This window comes from Alligator sinensis, unplaced genomic scaffold (genome assembly GCF_000455745.1).
Source record: "Alligator sinensis unplaced genomic scaffold, ASM45574v1 scaffold447_1, whole genome shotgun sequence".
NCBI lineage: Eukaryota > Metazoa > Chordata > Crocodylia > Alligatoridae > Alligator > Alligator sinensis.
Genome location: NW_005842123.1, coordinates 1,132,681 through 1,148,637, shown reverse-complemented (window position 1 = coordinate 1,148,637; position 15,957 = coordinate 1,132,681). Strand labels below are relative to the sequence as shown.

The 15,957-nt window shown below is 43.2% G+C and overlaps 1 protein-coding gene across 1 annotated transcript in view; it reads right to left on the bottom strand.

The window, feature by feature from the left end:
- The window catches only part of ABCC8 (ATP binding cassette subfamily C member 8), a 154,741-nt gene extending 146,218 nt beyond the window's left edge, over nucleotides 1-8,523 (bottom strand). Inside the window, exons 1-4 of the mRNA XM_006024884.3 lie at nucleotides 8,452-8,523; nucleotides 6,801-6,897; nucleotides 4,113-4,254; nucleotides 206-327 (exon numbers count right to left, since the gene is read on the bottom strand). Of these exons, the coding sequence (XP_006024946.1) occupies nucleotides 206-327; nucleotides 4,113-4,254; nucleotides 6,801-6,897; nucleotides 8,452-8,523 (433 nt within the window). The remainder of the gene's footprint in view (nucleotides 1-205; nucleotides 328-4,112; nucleotides 4,255-6,800; nucleotides 6,898-8,451) is intronic.
- Nucleotides 8,524-15,957: the final 7,434 nt, after the last annotated feature.

Sequence of the window (15,957 nt, the reverse complement as noted above, 5' to 3'; positions counted from 1 at the left end):
AAAGAGTGATTTATAAAAAAGCAACCCTTCCCCAAAAATTATCTGAATTGATGTTGGATCAGTGGATCCAAACAAAGATGAGCTAGAAACAGAAACAGAACAGAAGCCTAGGTCAATAGGAACAGCTACTGCCAGTCACAGAATAAACAGATAACATAGGAACATACTTATTCACACATCCAGTTTCTTACATTGTGGAACATACCTATTAATAATTTAGGAAAATTTGATGTTTCAATGTTATGGTAGTAAACAACAGATGTGATGGCTGCCAAGAATGCCATTCCAGCCGGCATATACAGATGCAAGTGATGGGAGTTTGAAATCCTAAAAAAAAAAAAGTATATTATATAGTTAAGTATATACTGTTTAAATTTTTAATTGGACGCCATTTTGTTCCCTGATAGTAAGGGTGGGATTTTCTAAAGTGCAAGTGACTTAGGAATAAAATTTACTTAATCATTTAGGTAAACTTGAAATTCCTTAAACTGAGAAAGGAACAACTTATTCAACCCCTATGCATCTTCAGTATTCACTGAAACCAACTGGAGTACTGCATTGCCTAAACCAGGACAGCAAGATCAGTCTCAGAAGAAATCTCTTTTTAGACTCTTTAGTTCAAATGAATTATAAAATGTAATTACTTTGGAAGCTTTCTACCAAATAAATAAGCAACTATGATTACAAAAAAGTTCAAAGGCTTACAATGTTATAGAATGGCTTTAAAGAAATCCATCATTTCATACCCCAAGTTAGCAATATGGAAGAACACTTTAGCCTGGTATCAATGCTAGGCTGTTCTGTTTTTAACAAGTATGCAAACAAAATTTCAAATGACCATGAAGCTAAAATAGATGGTACCTGAAGACATATCTTTGCTTTGTGGGTAGGACAGAACTATCCTGTCCAAGAGGAAACATGAGGGGCATTTAGCTTGAGGAAAACCCACTGAAGCTGGACTATTCCACTTTTTGAGTGCAGCCTGTTCTGTTATACGTAGTTAACTAGTTCTGTTGTCTTGCACCTAGATGGGTGGAACCATAATCCCCCTTCTCTCCTCTCAAAAATGGACAAAGCACCCCCTGTACTAACTGGAAAGAAAGGATTACAATTTTGCCCAGCACTTATCTGAGCTGCAAAGAGAATGGACACACATGAAGAGACAACTATATAGACCAACTTGGAACAGGGGGGTTTTGTGGAGACTGCTTTTCTGAATGGAAAAGACAGTAGGCAATTGATACAATTGTGCTGTTTGATGACCCTCAACTCCAACTGGGCGTAATAAGACTTGTCTGTATATTAATAGAGAAACCCAAACTTTTGGTCAACAGATTTTCCAGCAGGGAAAATCTTAGGGATCACATCTTTTGCATAGGTTTCAACAGTAGTGTTCTTTAGACAGATAGTCTTATCTGCTCTAACATGAACTGAGTCCGTGATACTTATTTGTAAGTAAACAGAAACATTAAGTTGCTGGAATACCAAGTTAAAAGCATATCTCAGAACCTTCTTTGCAACACAATAGCCTCTGCCTATTCCTGGGTGCAAAACCCTTTGACAGTCTACTGCTGTCAAGAGGACGTGTTAATAGTGTGACTTGTTTTGCCTTAGGAAGCTGATGAGGGTCTTCACTACAGGAACAAAAGTTTGTTTTTATTCAGAGGACCACATGCTAGTCCGCTGAGTGCTTCAGAGACACAACTCTATAGCTAGGAGCTTTGATTCTTGTTAGGCAGCACTTAGTACCCAACAGCAGTTCTCTGGGTCAACTTAAGCAGTACATGACTGGGAGAACTTTTCTTCAGCTACACAGAGTCAAAAAGCCCCAGGCTGAATCAATTCAATCTTTGCACGTTTGTCTAAACTGCATAGACTGAACCAATAAGCAAGTGAAAAGACATGAACTTTTGATTCTAGAAATACAGCCAAATGCCTGCAGTGGCCCTTGCCAGAAGCTGGTGGGGGCAGAGGTGGGGGTGCTAGAGTGTGCCTCCCTCCTCTGCTGGAGTAGATAGCTTGGGCCAAAGCTAGCCTGCCCACCCTGTGAGGAGGGAGGGGGTTGAGGGAAGGTGCAAAGCATCCTGGGATGCTGGGGGACTGTGAGTTAACTTGAATCTGGAAGGAACCCAGGACAGAAGTTCAATAAACTGATTTAACCTAACTCAGTTAAGTCTGATGCTACATCCATCCAGGTTTATCTTAAACTAGTTTCAGCCATTTTGAAAGTGGCTTATGTGCACTGAACTTCTATTGTATTACAGATTTCAACTGGTTTTCTATCACTTATACTGATGTATGTGTAATTTCTGTCCCTAGCCTTCAAGACAAAACATAACTTCGAAGGAGACAGCATTCTGGTCCCCTACCAGTTCCCCAACTCCACAGTGAAAAACTAAAACCACTATTTGACAAACTCTTTCTAAAATGGTCTTTTAGGTATTGAGAGATTTCCTACCTAATATTTAGTTTTCAGAGGACATAGTAATAAATGTGGTCATGTGACCTATCCAAGAATCTTGGTGTTTTACAAATGTTAGGAAAGTATTTTTATCCTTATTATACAGATGGGTATAACTGATTCAGAGATACAGTTCTGTTTAATATGGCAAAGGCTACACAATCCATTACATATAATGTGAAATACAATCACACCTCCTTAAAATAATGAAAAACACTATCAGTCATCATTCCACACCTCTAACTTTTGTTAACATACTTTCATGGATCATATGACTTGCTTCAATTACTACAGTTTCTCCCATATTTTATTATTCAAGTTTAAAGATATATACAGCTGATGCGCCAGGTGAAAGTAATGTTAGAATTAAGAAAGAATAATCATGTTAATATAACAGTCTATTTATAACTTCAAATTTAATCCTCTTTTCTATGAGAGGATAAATTTGATATCAATTGGAGCAGAAGCAGGTTCTGTCTGCTTTCATTCAGTTTTGGGTTGGAGTGTTGCAGCAGCCATGATGATCCAGGAAAGATGGGGGAGACCTGTCTTCTTGCTTCTCACAGCTACACAATTGGTCCAATAAAAAGTAATCAGTGAAAAACCTTTGCTTCTCGCATTCGTTCTATCTAGACTTTTACATTGATGGGGGTCAAATCCTGTTTCCTATAGTACTGTGAGTAGCTCCATGAAGACAATGGGATGGAGTCTCTCCTCAGGCACACTCATGCTACATAAGGGGCACATACACACAAGACATTTACTGCAGAACTGTCTAATTAGCTCTGAAGTAAAACCTCTCTGCATCTACATGTGCACCCCTATTACAGCACACAAGACTATGGCAATACAAGTACTAGCCTGCCTCGGTGTTTTTTCATGTGCAGCAGTACACATGTAGACATTGCCCAGGTGGTTGGGGCGGAAGGGTACTTCAGGGCAGGGGCTGCCTGCCAGCTAGCCCCACAATGAAGCACCCTCATGCCCCAGCCAGCCCCTCCACAGCACATTGAGCCCAGTCAAAACAAGCATGGGCTGCTGCCAGCCAGGGCTGCTCTAACCAGGCTCAGTGTGCTGCACAGAAATAAACTCCAGAACAATAAGCTCTGAAGTTTATTCATGCACACTAACTGCATGTGTAGACACGCCCACTCTGTTGAAGTCTATTACAGTGTAAAACCTGTGTGAGAAGGGGTCCAAGAAGCCAACTTCTTTTGTTAAGGGAAGTACAATTTGGCTCATGGAGGAACACTGATAATATCATGGGGAGTTTGCTGATAATATCATGGGGAGTAAGGACTGAGATCAGGCCCTTAGATATATATAAAAATATGTCATTAAAATGTCATCATCTGCTTGAATTGTCAGGATTTATCTACAATTTTTCTTTGGAATGATAATGTCATTAAGCTGAACTAAAAATGTTTAAGGCCATTTGTGTGTGTGTGTGTGTGTGTGTGTGTGTGTGCATACTTGGCAAGGTCTATGGAATTTCTGATACAAGGTCTGTAGGTTAATCACCAAGAATACAGATTACATGCTTATTCCAAGCCAAATGATTTAGATGAAAATTTAGACAGGGAGTTAGTACTTATATTGAAACCCTTTAAAAATAGTTGGTGTTATCAAGAGAAGCTATGCATCCACTTACCCATCTGACACTATGCCCTCTGCTATTTCACACACCAGCACAAACAAAAGGATGAAAGTCAAGATCCAACGTAAATTGTGGCCAGGAAAATGCAGCCATGTGCTATGATGTATATGAACTTTGGAACTCTGACTTCCCCATCCTAAATGTAAAAGCAGAATCATCATGAGGATTTTTAATACACCCACAAACCCCTTTCATAAAACATTCTAAACTGAACATACTGACCACTCTGCTTTTAAAGGTAGTATAAGTGAATTGGAGAATGTTAGAAATATGTATCGTCAAAATGTGACACTAGGAATGATGTTATAATTTCTGTGCACTTCCAAGAATTAGAGTGGTTGTAGAAATCATACGAGAGAACTTAAGCATACAAGTTCTAAAGGAAAAAAAATCTGAGTCACATATTTATGCCCTGCTTTGCTACATATTAATAACTTTACTCATATGGGTAAAACCACTCCGATTAATAAGACTACTTATGTATGTTTAAGTGATTGCAGAACTGTGCACTTATTGTATAATTACTAACTTACAAAGTATAAGCAATAAGACAGACAGAATATACAACACAAGTCTCCGGTACAGACTTAATAACCTGTTTCCAAATAATTACATACATTAAACCTTTTTAACTAAGCTATTAAAATTCATTATTTTTACTAATACTGTGTGATAAAACCTGTGCAATTTACATTCCTCAATTTAACTTTAAAAAAGTATGTTTCTTAAAGTAATCAAACACTTAAGACTTCTTAACTCAAATAAATATCATCTGTTACTTTGAAACTCCCATTCTTTAAATCATGCCAGGGCTGTCTGGTTTTTAAGAACACGAAGGACTAAGAACACTGCAGAAAGCCATGGGTAGAAGAGAGACTATGCAGCACTTACTTCCCCTAGAGAACTCTTCAAATTACTCTCTGTTTTGAACGTTAATTCTGTTTTTCTAACGCTGGAACTTTCATGATCGAAGGACAAGGGTGTAGAAAAGGGTTATTGTGTGTTATCCAAAAACTAAACTACCAAACTCCTTTAACCTGAAATTTACACAGAATCAGGACTCCAAGTTTGAGAAGTAAAGTACAAATGTATTCAACTACTGGACCCTGTAGTGCAGGGGCGGACAATTATTTTGGGCAGAGGGCCGCTTACTGACTTTGGCAAGCCATCGAGGGCCGCATGACAGGCAGCCAGGGGCAGATAAATATTAATTTATCCGGCCCCCAGGCTGCATTTTGCCCACCCCGATACATGGCATCTCCAGTGCCACACACACACCTCAGGGCCAGGCCAACATTGTTTACTTGCAATAAAAATGCCGGTATGATTTGATACAAAGCATGTTTCTGTTCACTTGTCAGACTTCCTTAACTTTAAGAGTAAATGTGTTTGAGTCTTATTTCCTTTACCTGACAAAGTCAATAAAGCAAACCCCCTCATCCTTCTCTTAGTTTTTATTCAGTTCTCACAATACACATTTTCACATGGACTTCAAGAGCAGCTTTACCTGCCCAAGGACTGCAGAACGTGTCTTTCCCTGTTATTTCATCAAGATTCTTTATCCTATGAAAAGCTAAGCTACTTGGGTAATGGCAACATTTATGTTTTATCAAGTAGTGTTAATAACCCAACTGCAGGGTGAGAGCAGCTTTGATAGACTCAAGCATCCATAGCTCTGCATCAGGATCTGAACTTAACATTTTAGCATGGCATGGTTAAGCAGGATGCCTTGGGCTTCTCTGGTGCCTGGGAAGCAGGTTGCTAACTCATGAATGTGTCTTATTACTAATAACCCTTTGAGGGCTGCCTACATACTAAACAAGGATAATAGAATCATAGAAAACAAGGGTTGGAAGGGACCTCAGGAGGTCATCTAGTCCACCCCCTACTCAGAGCAGGACCAACCCCAAATAGATCATCCCAGCCAAGGCTTTGTCTACCCAGGTCTTAAAAACCTCCAAGGGGGCAGGTCTACACAAGAGGAGTAGACTAATTAGCTCTGCAGTAAACATTTTGGCATCTAGACTGTAGGGCTATTAGACTGGTATAAACTAATAAACTCCACAGCAGGTAATACAAGTATTATCCTAGGGCAAAGTTTTTCACTCTGCAGCAGCACACGTGCAGATGCTGACAGGGCTGGATGGGGTGCGAGAGTGTATATGCAGTGCCTGGGAGCAATAAACTGTGGTGTGACAAGCCCGGGAGTTTATTGCTCCGCATCAATATGCACGTGTAGATGCGCCCCAGAAGATGAAGACTGTATAACCTCTCTGGGTAGCCTGTTCCAGTGCTTTACTATCTTCCTAGTGAAAAAGTTTGTCCTAATATCTACCCTAGAACAGGAACCCAGTCAGCAGCAACACAAGAAGGGGTGAAATCTCACAGCCGGGCCCACAAAGTCAAAGGCAAGGGAGCTTGATTTCTGCCTGCAATAGAGGAGAGAGGCGGATCCCAGGTGCTCCGGCAGCTTTCCTCTGCGAAGGAAGCCGGGACGGACTCGTCCTCCAGGCCACTGTCCTGCTAGGTCAGGAGCGCGGGGTGGGGGGGGCGCCGGGAAACCAGGTCAGGCTTCTGCAGATGCCTCCCCCGCCCCGAGCCAGCTGCGCGCTGCATTCCAGCTGTGCGCGTGGGGATCCAGAGGCAGGGATCCCGCGGGGGGGAGGGGGGCGCCCCACTCACCGATGAAGAGGATGGGGAAGGTGATGAAGAGCAGGAAGACGTGCGGCACCACGTTGAGGGCATCCACGAAGCAGCCGGCCCATCCCGCGCGGCCCGCCTGGCAGGAGGCGGAGGGGGCGATGCCGCGGCGGCTCCGGGGCGGCTGCCCAAGCCCCAGCGCCGCTGCTAGGCGGGGAGCGCCGGCACCCGCGGGCTGCAGCCTAGGGCCACATCTGCCCGCAGCATCGCGCCTTCGCCCTGCCCGGGCCGCCCGCCTTAAAGGAGCCGCCTGCCCCCCCGCCCGCGTAACGGGCAGGGCGACGCCTCCCCACCCCCGCCTCTAGGGCAGGCCTGGGCGGCGTGTGCGTGTGCAAACCCGGGAGCGTGGGTGCGTGTGTAAAAACCTTGGCGGGGGGGGGACCTGGTGAGTGTGTGTATGCAAAAACCTGGGGAGCGCTGGTCTGTGTGTGTGTGTGGGGGGGACACACCATGTGTGTGGATGGAGCTTGTGTGTGTAACAATGTTGGGAGTGTGTCTGTGGATGTAAAAACCTGGCGAGTGTGTGTGCGGGCATGTGTTGTGTGTGTACAAACCTGGGGAGCATGTGTGTACACAAACCTAGGGGGTGTAAAAACCTGGGGAGCATGTGTGTGGGGATGGAGCATGTGTGTAAAAATGTCAGGAGTGGGTGTGTGTAAAAACCTGGGGAGCGTGTGTGTGCATGTGTTGTGTGCAGAGACAACCGTGGCAGGGTGTGGGACCCTGGGCAAATCAGCCTGTGTGGCCTGGGCGGGAGACTGGGGGCTAGGTGGCGAGTGGCTGGATGTGAAGCCGGCCCAGCTCCGTGGGGCCCCCGGAAGCATGGGGCCCAGAGCAGTCGCCCCAATTCATTCCCTTGCTAGGGACAGCCCTGGTTGTGTGTGTGTAAACATGGGGAGCATGTGTGTGTGTGTATTTGTGTGGAGCATGGGTGTGGATGGAGTGTGTGTATAAAAATGTCAGGAGTGGGTGTGTGTAAAAACCTGGTATGTGTGTGCATGTATCATGTGTGTGTAAAAACCTGGGGAGCATGTATGTGTGCACATGGAGCATGTGCGTACGGAGCATGTGCATACGCTCCGTATGTGTGTGTCAAAACATGGGGAGCATTTCTTCTGTTGCAAAGAACACAGAAGGGTTGCAGCAGGTCCGAATGGTTTTGATACTGCAGACTCCTGTTTGAAACCTCTGGGTTTTTCCTATGAATTGTGCAAAGGTCTTTGCACCCCTAGTAGTGCTAATATTTGTGAGAGACCTTGCCACACCCTTCTAAGGCTCTTACAGCATCACCGGGTGCTAGGGCTCTCTGGTTGAGAATCACTGCATGAGTGAATTGAGGGACATGCCTATTATCCTCTTCCCAGATCTCTCCCATCATCTCTGCAGGCAGCTGTACCAGTACACCTAACTGTCTGTATACAATCAAATGTTCGGATCCTTGGGACCACGCTGACAAGAATCTGGTGAGGTGACTGTGCTGAATTCTACCCAGACAGACGGTGCTTTGAAAGTTTGCTTGGGTTTCCATTTGCTACAAGGTGGATGTCACTATGACATTTGTTTCAAGACAGCCTGACACTGAACCAGGTTCCCAGATGTGGAAAGTGAATGTGTGATTAATTCACCACCATACCTCTACAGTGATGCCGGCTAAACAGTCATTTAGCAGTTTGTAGGGTGTATAGGGTTCAGAATGTGATATCATGGAGTCTCCTCCTGAAACTCATGGGATATTAATTTCTTAATTCACTCTCACTCCCAAAAGACCCCCACCACTTTCAGTTGTCAGCACATTGGTAAGGAAATGAAGTGTGAAAGGTCAATTTTGCCAATTTTTAACACAGATCAAAACAATGGAGGGGTTTTTTTTAATTATTTGTCGTAAAGGCAAGCAAGGTTCCTTGGGTAGATGTGATATCTTTTATTAGACCGACTGAGTAGTTGGAACAAAGCTCTTGGCAAGCTTTTGGGCACATGTACCCTTCTTCAGGCATAGGAAGACTCTGCTGTTCTGAGATCTCCAGGGAATGAAAGAAGCTAAAAGTGTGACAGGAAGTCAGTGAGAGTGTAAATAGGTAGAAATTAGGAAAATGATGGGTAGAGAAGGGAGAGGAGGGGACAGAATGAGGGGGGAAACATGGGTGAAGGAATGCCAAAGGTAAGCAAGGGAGACTCTACTGTAGTAATGAGTTCTCCCAGGTAGAAAAGAGGGAGTCTGAGAAAAAGTAAATAGCTGGAAATTAGGGATAGAGAAGGAGGGGAAGTGAGGAAGGGGGGCTGGCGGGGGCGGGGAATGCAAATGATAACTTCAGGCAGGTACCTGGTGAATCAGATGTCAGGCAGGTTGTAATGTGTCATAAATCCAGTGTCTATATTGAGTCCATGATTTTTTGTATCCAGTAGATTTATGATGTGAAGTTTCTAGGCTCATCTATGGAAGGTGTTTTGTAAGTTGCTTTTGAGGATTAGAACTGAAAGGTCAGACAGGGAGTGATTGTCTTGTGAGAAATGTGCCCCCACAGGTAATGGGATATTTTTGTCTTTGATAGATTTCCGGTGTGCATTCATTCTGGTGCGCAGTTGTTGTTTGGTCTCTCCTATGTATTTTCCATCAGGACATTTGGTGCACTGGATGAGATATATTACATTTCTGGAGGTGCAGGTGTAAGATCCAGAATGATGATGGTTCTGTTGTGAGGCGTAGTTATTGTGGGAGTGGTGGAGATACATTGTCAGGTTTTGCATTTCTTGTCCTGGCATGGTCTGGATCCACTTGGTGTGGCTTGAGTCTTAGGGAGTTTGCTTCTGGTGATGAGGTTAGTGAGGTTTGGTGCTTGTTTAAATACTAAGATGGGTGGTGCTGGAGAGATTTTTTTAAGAAATGGGTCTTTTTTTAGTATGGGTTGCAATTGCTTGAGGATTTTCCATATATATTCCAGGGAAAGGTGATATCTCATAACTAATGGTGTGCGATTTGTGGGGATTTTCTTTTTGTACTGCAGCAAATCTTCACATGGTATCTGAGTGGCTGTTTCAAAAGAACGATCTATCTCTCTTGAGGAGTGTGTCCTTGTTGGGTGAAGGCCCTTTTGAGATTTGCGACGTGGCAGTTATGGGTTATTTGTCATAAAAGGTTTTATAAAATGAATTTTTAAGAAAGAAAATGTTTTTGTGAAGCCTAAGTTGGAGTGTTCAGAGCTGCTTAGGGGGTTTGGATGCTCACTTCCCATTAAAAATGGGCATCTAAACATCCCCATGGGCTTTGAAAAGTGTTGCCTAATATCCTTCGTTTATTACTAAGGATTCTTCTAGTCTGCTAATCCCTTTCATTCCTGACATGGAGAGATTCTTTCTAAAGACAGGAGATTTCAGAAACAAAAGGGTTTGTTCTTCATTGCCTTAGTACCTAATATAATCATTTACACCTATGTAAAGTGCCCGTAAAATATTGCCAAATCAAAATGAGAGAAATCAGTACCCTTATATTGACTCTAAAAGGGACATGAGAAAGAGACAGAACACTCAAACTGACATCAACCATTTTTGAGTGACAGGTTGACTTGGGCCTAGTTTTTTTAGCATTTTATATGGCATAAGCAAGATAATTTTGTTTCTTAATTTTCTGTAATAAACAAGGACTACATAAGTAATGCCAGGGGACCTATGGGACTATAATTGACTACCATCTCACCAAGGTTGAGTTTTTCTCTCTATTAGCTGGAGGACATTATTAGATTAAATCTTGTAAACAGCTGCACCCTGCCCTCAGTGCAGATTTCTAGCTAAGTGTAATCCTATCCTAAATGGGCGTTATTCAGTTTACTTCCTCAGCTACTCTTGCCTGTAATGAATCCAGATGAAAGTGAATTTCTTCACCTAAGGCTTCATTTGAAGCCCACTGAAGTCAACTGGAGTCTTACCATTAACTTCAATGGACTTTGGGGGTTCGCCTTAGGTAAGTGTTAAATGCCAACACACTTGACAAAATTCAGTCCAAAACTCAACAGTGGGTGTGCTGACAGATACTTTATTGCACATTAGACTAATCTAATGCACAGTAAAGCATCACTGACTATGCGTGCAGCAATTACTATGCACTAGGTTAGTCTATTGTGCCATTTTTTAGCACCCATAGATACAGGTACTAGAAATAGGGGCATTAAACTCATGTGCCAAAACACATGTGTAGACACTGACTGGAAGCAAATTGTTCCTGGTCAGCCTAGGCAGCAGGGGACCACAGGGAGCAGGGAGAGCTGTCCCAGTTAGGTGGGATGCTGCCTCCCAGCCACATGGAGATTGGGACCTGTCCCGATCTCCACGTGGCTGGGAGAGCTGTCCCAGCTGCCAGGCAGGTGCCTCCCAGCCACGTGGATATTGGGACCCATCCAGATCTCTGCAGGGCTGAGAGAGCTGTCCCAGCTACTGAGCAGCTGCCTTCCAGCCACATGGAAATCTCAACATGGATTTCCACATGCCTGGGAGCCAGCTGCCTGGCACCCAGAACAGCTCTCCCTGCCCCATGGAGATCGGGACACAGGTACCACTCTGTTCAGGGCTAGCAGGTAGCTGCCTGCTGAGCCAGGACAGCTCCCCCCCATGCAGATCAGGGCTGCCCCCAGAGCTGGAACAGCTATGGGCTGGCACCCAGGGGAGCCTGGACTCCCCCTGGCTGCTGCGGGGGAGGGGGGCAGAGCAGGGCAGAAGCAGCCCTGGACTGGCCTGTTCCTATTGGGCACAATTTGCTCCTGATGTGGATGCATGTGTAAATACACATCCAGGAATGCTTTAATGAGCCTGAAATTTCTGTGGAGAAAATTTGGCACATTAATTGCAGATGTATATGCACCCAGTTTGGCTTAGTAGAGAGACACTAAAATCCTGGGTTAAAGACCCCTCTATCAGAAGTTAGGTACTAGAACTGAACCATGACTTACAGCTGAAGCTGACAGCTCATCCCTATTTTCCAAACAAAACCTTAGATACAAACATCCCTGAACAACAGCATCACAGAATCACAGAAAGGTTAGCAGGGACATCAGGAGGTCATCTAGTCCAACCCCCTGCTCAAGACAAGATCATCTTTTATTAAACCATCCTAGTCAACTATTTATCTAATCCGATTTTAAAACGATTCAAGGATGGAGATTCCACAACTTCTCTGAGTAGCCTATTCCCCTGCTGCAGTTTGAGACCCCTGTGCCCAGTCCTGTCCCCTGTGGCCACAGAGAACAGTCTATCTCAATCCTTTTTATAATCACCCTCCATAGTAGAGAGATGTTCAAAATTCAGATTCTGAACTAGACATTTCATCTTATAGCTTTCTACTAGATCCCAAGCCAGTGTTTATGCAAGCAGTTAATGCAGATTGTTGTTCTTTAAAAGCTGGGGGGAAAAAAGCAAATACAGCCATATGTACTTTGGCTTAGATTTTGTATGTTAAAGTACAACCATTACAAGGTGCACTTTGTCCCCTAAATCTTTGCCATTAAGCCTTTTTGCAAATGAGACCCATAAATGAAAAATCCTATGTACTTAACAAAGAGAGAGCAGCTGCTTGATCTCTCCTTTGAGGGATCATGCGCTGAATGCTCAGGATAATAGATAAGAACAGGATGGATCTGAGTTCTGGGATGGACAATGCCATTAATAGACATGAAAGCTTCTGTACTCGCATTTCATTCTTTTTTATTGATCATCTTCCAAGATGGGAGGAAAGAGAAAGCATCTCTCTCTTTGTGAATGCCTAGCACTCTTTCTTTTTCATGGTTCTTTTGGACCCCTTTTTGGACAAAGTTCTCTTGAACAAAAACTTTATGGTCAGTGAGTGGAAGACTCTGTTGGTTATATTTAGAACGATAAAAGCCAAGCCAAATTGAGCATTTTTATTTATTTTCCAATCCTAAAAGTCTATCTGTCTATACATATACAAAACATTTAAAAATGCAATAATTAATTAAGTTCTGGATCCAACCCAGGATTCAGTTCTGAGTTTCTGGTTTTCCCTTATCTTTGCTTAGAATACATCCTGGTGGTGTGCAAACAACAAGTTACACTTATAATTATTATTTTTTTGCATGCCCCTAGTGACAGTGAAGGTCTTACTGTAAACCAGTGGGGGCCAACCTCTTTGGCAGGCATGCCACAAATTAGCCCTGCACATCCCTGAGTGCCTCTCTAGTTCCTTTCCCCTACTTGATCTGCTGGTCTGCTTTCTGCTTCCTGCCCTGTGCTGATGATCTGCTTTCTGCTCCCTGCCCTATCTGCCATTGTGCTGCCTGTTCCCTCCCCAGTTTGCCACACGCCACACATAGAGACTCCCTGTGTCATTTGTGGCATTCATGCCGCAAGTTGGCCAGCCTTGTTGTAAACCGTGTTGTATGTATGGACAGACAAAGAAAGAGAGATGGAAGAGACAAAACACAGGGAAAGAAAGTGGAATTATCTTCAGTTTACAATGGAGAACTAAAGCACATATAGGCTGCATACAGATGTTGAAAAAAAAACCAAAACACTTTGGTGGAAGAAGCAGCACATTAGTTCAACCTGGCTCGGCAACATCTGTATAGTTCAGGCACTTCAGCAGGTTTTTTTGGTGCTTTTATCTACAAGCTGATTGAATCAGCTACTATATAAAAACACCAAACAGCTCCTCTAAAACACTTGATCTATACAGACATTGGGTGAGCCAGGTCTAACTAATGCAGTGCTTCTTCTGGGCATGCACTGGGCTCGACAGGGGAGTGCACTGAGTTTCAGGTAAAACACCTTTTTTTTTTTTTAAATGTCTAGAAGCAGCCCTAGTGATAGAGTGATCTATAGGGAGATTGGAAACTAAACTATGACTTGAATCTGTTTTTAGTCTCTGAAGCACAAGACTATTGTCAAAACCTAGAGATGAAAATCCTGTCAATTAAGATGATTTTGTGAAATGTCTATGCCTCAAAATCTAAATGCATGGGGGAAATGGATGTCTCAGGGAACTGGGAATTAAATGTGGACGCTCTAATTGGTTTTGAATCATTAGTTTATTCACATACCGTTTTGAAGTTAACAGTCTCAATTCAGGTCCTATTGGGCGCACCTACATGTGCATTAATGCACTTTTCCTAATGTGCATTAAATTTAGTACCTCCAATGTGAGGTACTAAATTGATACACATTAGGTTGCTCTAATGCACAGTAGCACCCACACATACTTTTTAGGTGACAGTTAATGTTCAGTAGCTTATTTTATTGTGCATAGTGTAAAACCCATTGTTTTACATGCTGCTTTAATGCACAGTAAAATAGGCTACTGCTCATTAAAGTGCATGTGTAGACGCACCCAGTAAGTAGGAGTCCATACCTCACAGAACTACAAGCTTAATTAGCAATACGTTTTAGACTCTGAGGCCGTGTCTACATGAGTGGCAGACTGTGCAGTTGTTACTGGTGTTACTGCACAGTTCTGTCACCACACATTTTTTTTCTGATGCTACTACACAGTAGCAATGAGCTACTGTGCAGTATTGTTGCCACACAGTTAGTGCCTGGCAACACTACTGAATGGTGGCAACAAGCTACTGCACGGTAGCTCATTGCTACTGCGCAGTAGTGTCTCATGTAGACAAGCCCAGAAGGACCCAGGATTAAACAGTCAGAGACCATGACCTACAAACCCAATAAGGAATATTGGCAGAAAACCTGGGAGAAGCTGTTGTTACTGCTACCCAGGATGTACCTGCTTCTCAGATATACAGAAGATTTCTGTCTGGTATTGTCAGGCTGATAACTTTTACAAGCATTGCATCTACATCTTTCTTCTACCATCATTGTTACTAGGCACATCTACAGGTGCTATTCATTCTATAAAGTCTTACTGCATAGTAAGTCTTTCCTGGGAGCATGTCTACACATGCTCCCTGTGAGCACATCTACATGTTCACTAATACGCCTTTGCTACAGTGCGTTGTTTAGAACATCTAATATGAGGAACTAGATAAAGGTGCAGTAACCAATGTGCAGTAGCAAAGGCAAACTTTTTTGTGATTTACAGGTAGTAGCTAACTGTGCAGTAGACTAACTTACTGTGCAATAAATGGTGTGTACATGTAGATGGTGATGCTTTACTGTGCAGTAGATTAGTCACACCCATATAGACACACCCAGTGGATACTTAACCAGGATTAAATTAAGGGAAGCAATTAGTGAAAACATGTGGACTGAAGAGCTCAGAGACTTGAATGTGGAAAGGACTATTTTCTTTAATTGGAAGGCACAAAGAATTTGCACTCCAAGAGAAGAAAAAAATTGTACAGAATGGGCTCAGACCTACTAGGATGAATAACTTCATCAAAAAGGATATAAGCTCTAAACAGGGAGCCTACAAGGGATAGCAAAAGATGCACAAAGAAAGTTGCAGTTAGAGGGCAGAAAAGGTAGGAATAAAATGAGAATCACCAAAAGTCAAACTAAGTTTGCAAAGGAAATTAAAACTAATAATAAATGATTCTTCAGCCTTGTAAATAAAAATGAATGACTGGAGAATTCCTAAATGTTGTACTTATATCTAAGGAGGGAAAGGGAAAAAGTGATCTGAGCAAACATGTGAAATACTTGGTACAATTCTAGTCATCTTTGTTCAAGAAAGATGTATCCAACCTGGAAACTGTACAGAGGAGAGTTACTAGAATAACCATGGGAACTGAAAACAAGAGAAGAATCTGCCAAGAGAAGAATAAAAGAGTGTGACCTGTTTAGCATGTGCGGGCCGGGTGCGAGCCGGGCCCTTTTTTGTGCTCTGCGTGGGCTGTGGCCAGCAGCCCGGGCACGCGGGGTCGGAGAGAACGGGCTACACGCTAGAATTAGGCACGGACTTGTAATGGTAGATTGAAAGATTGTTTACTTACACCGAAGATGGTTGCGGTGCAGGCTGGAAAACTTGCTTGAGTTGCAGTTACAAACAAAACAACACGAACGATCACGTGGAGTTTGCTAGGCTCCACGGAAACAGAGCTCCGGATGCCCTGGACAAGCGCGCCACCAAAATAGAAACCTTGTAGATACGTCTTAAAAAGAATTATCACTCGAAGACAGAAAGAGGTGGGCGGTGGATCAGGTCGCCAAACTCCTCTGAATCTCATACAGGGTTTCTATT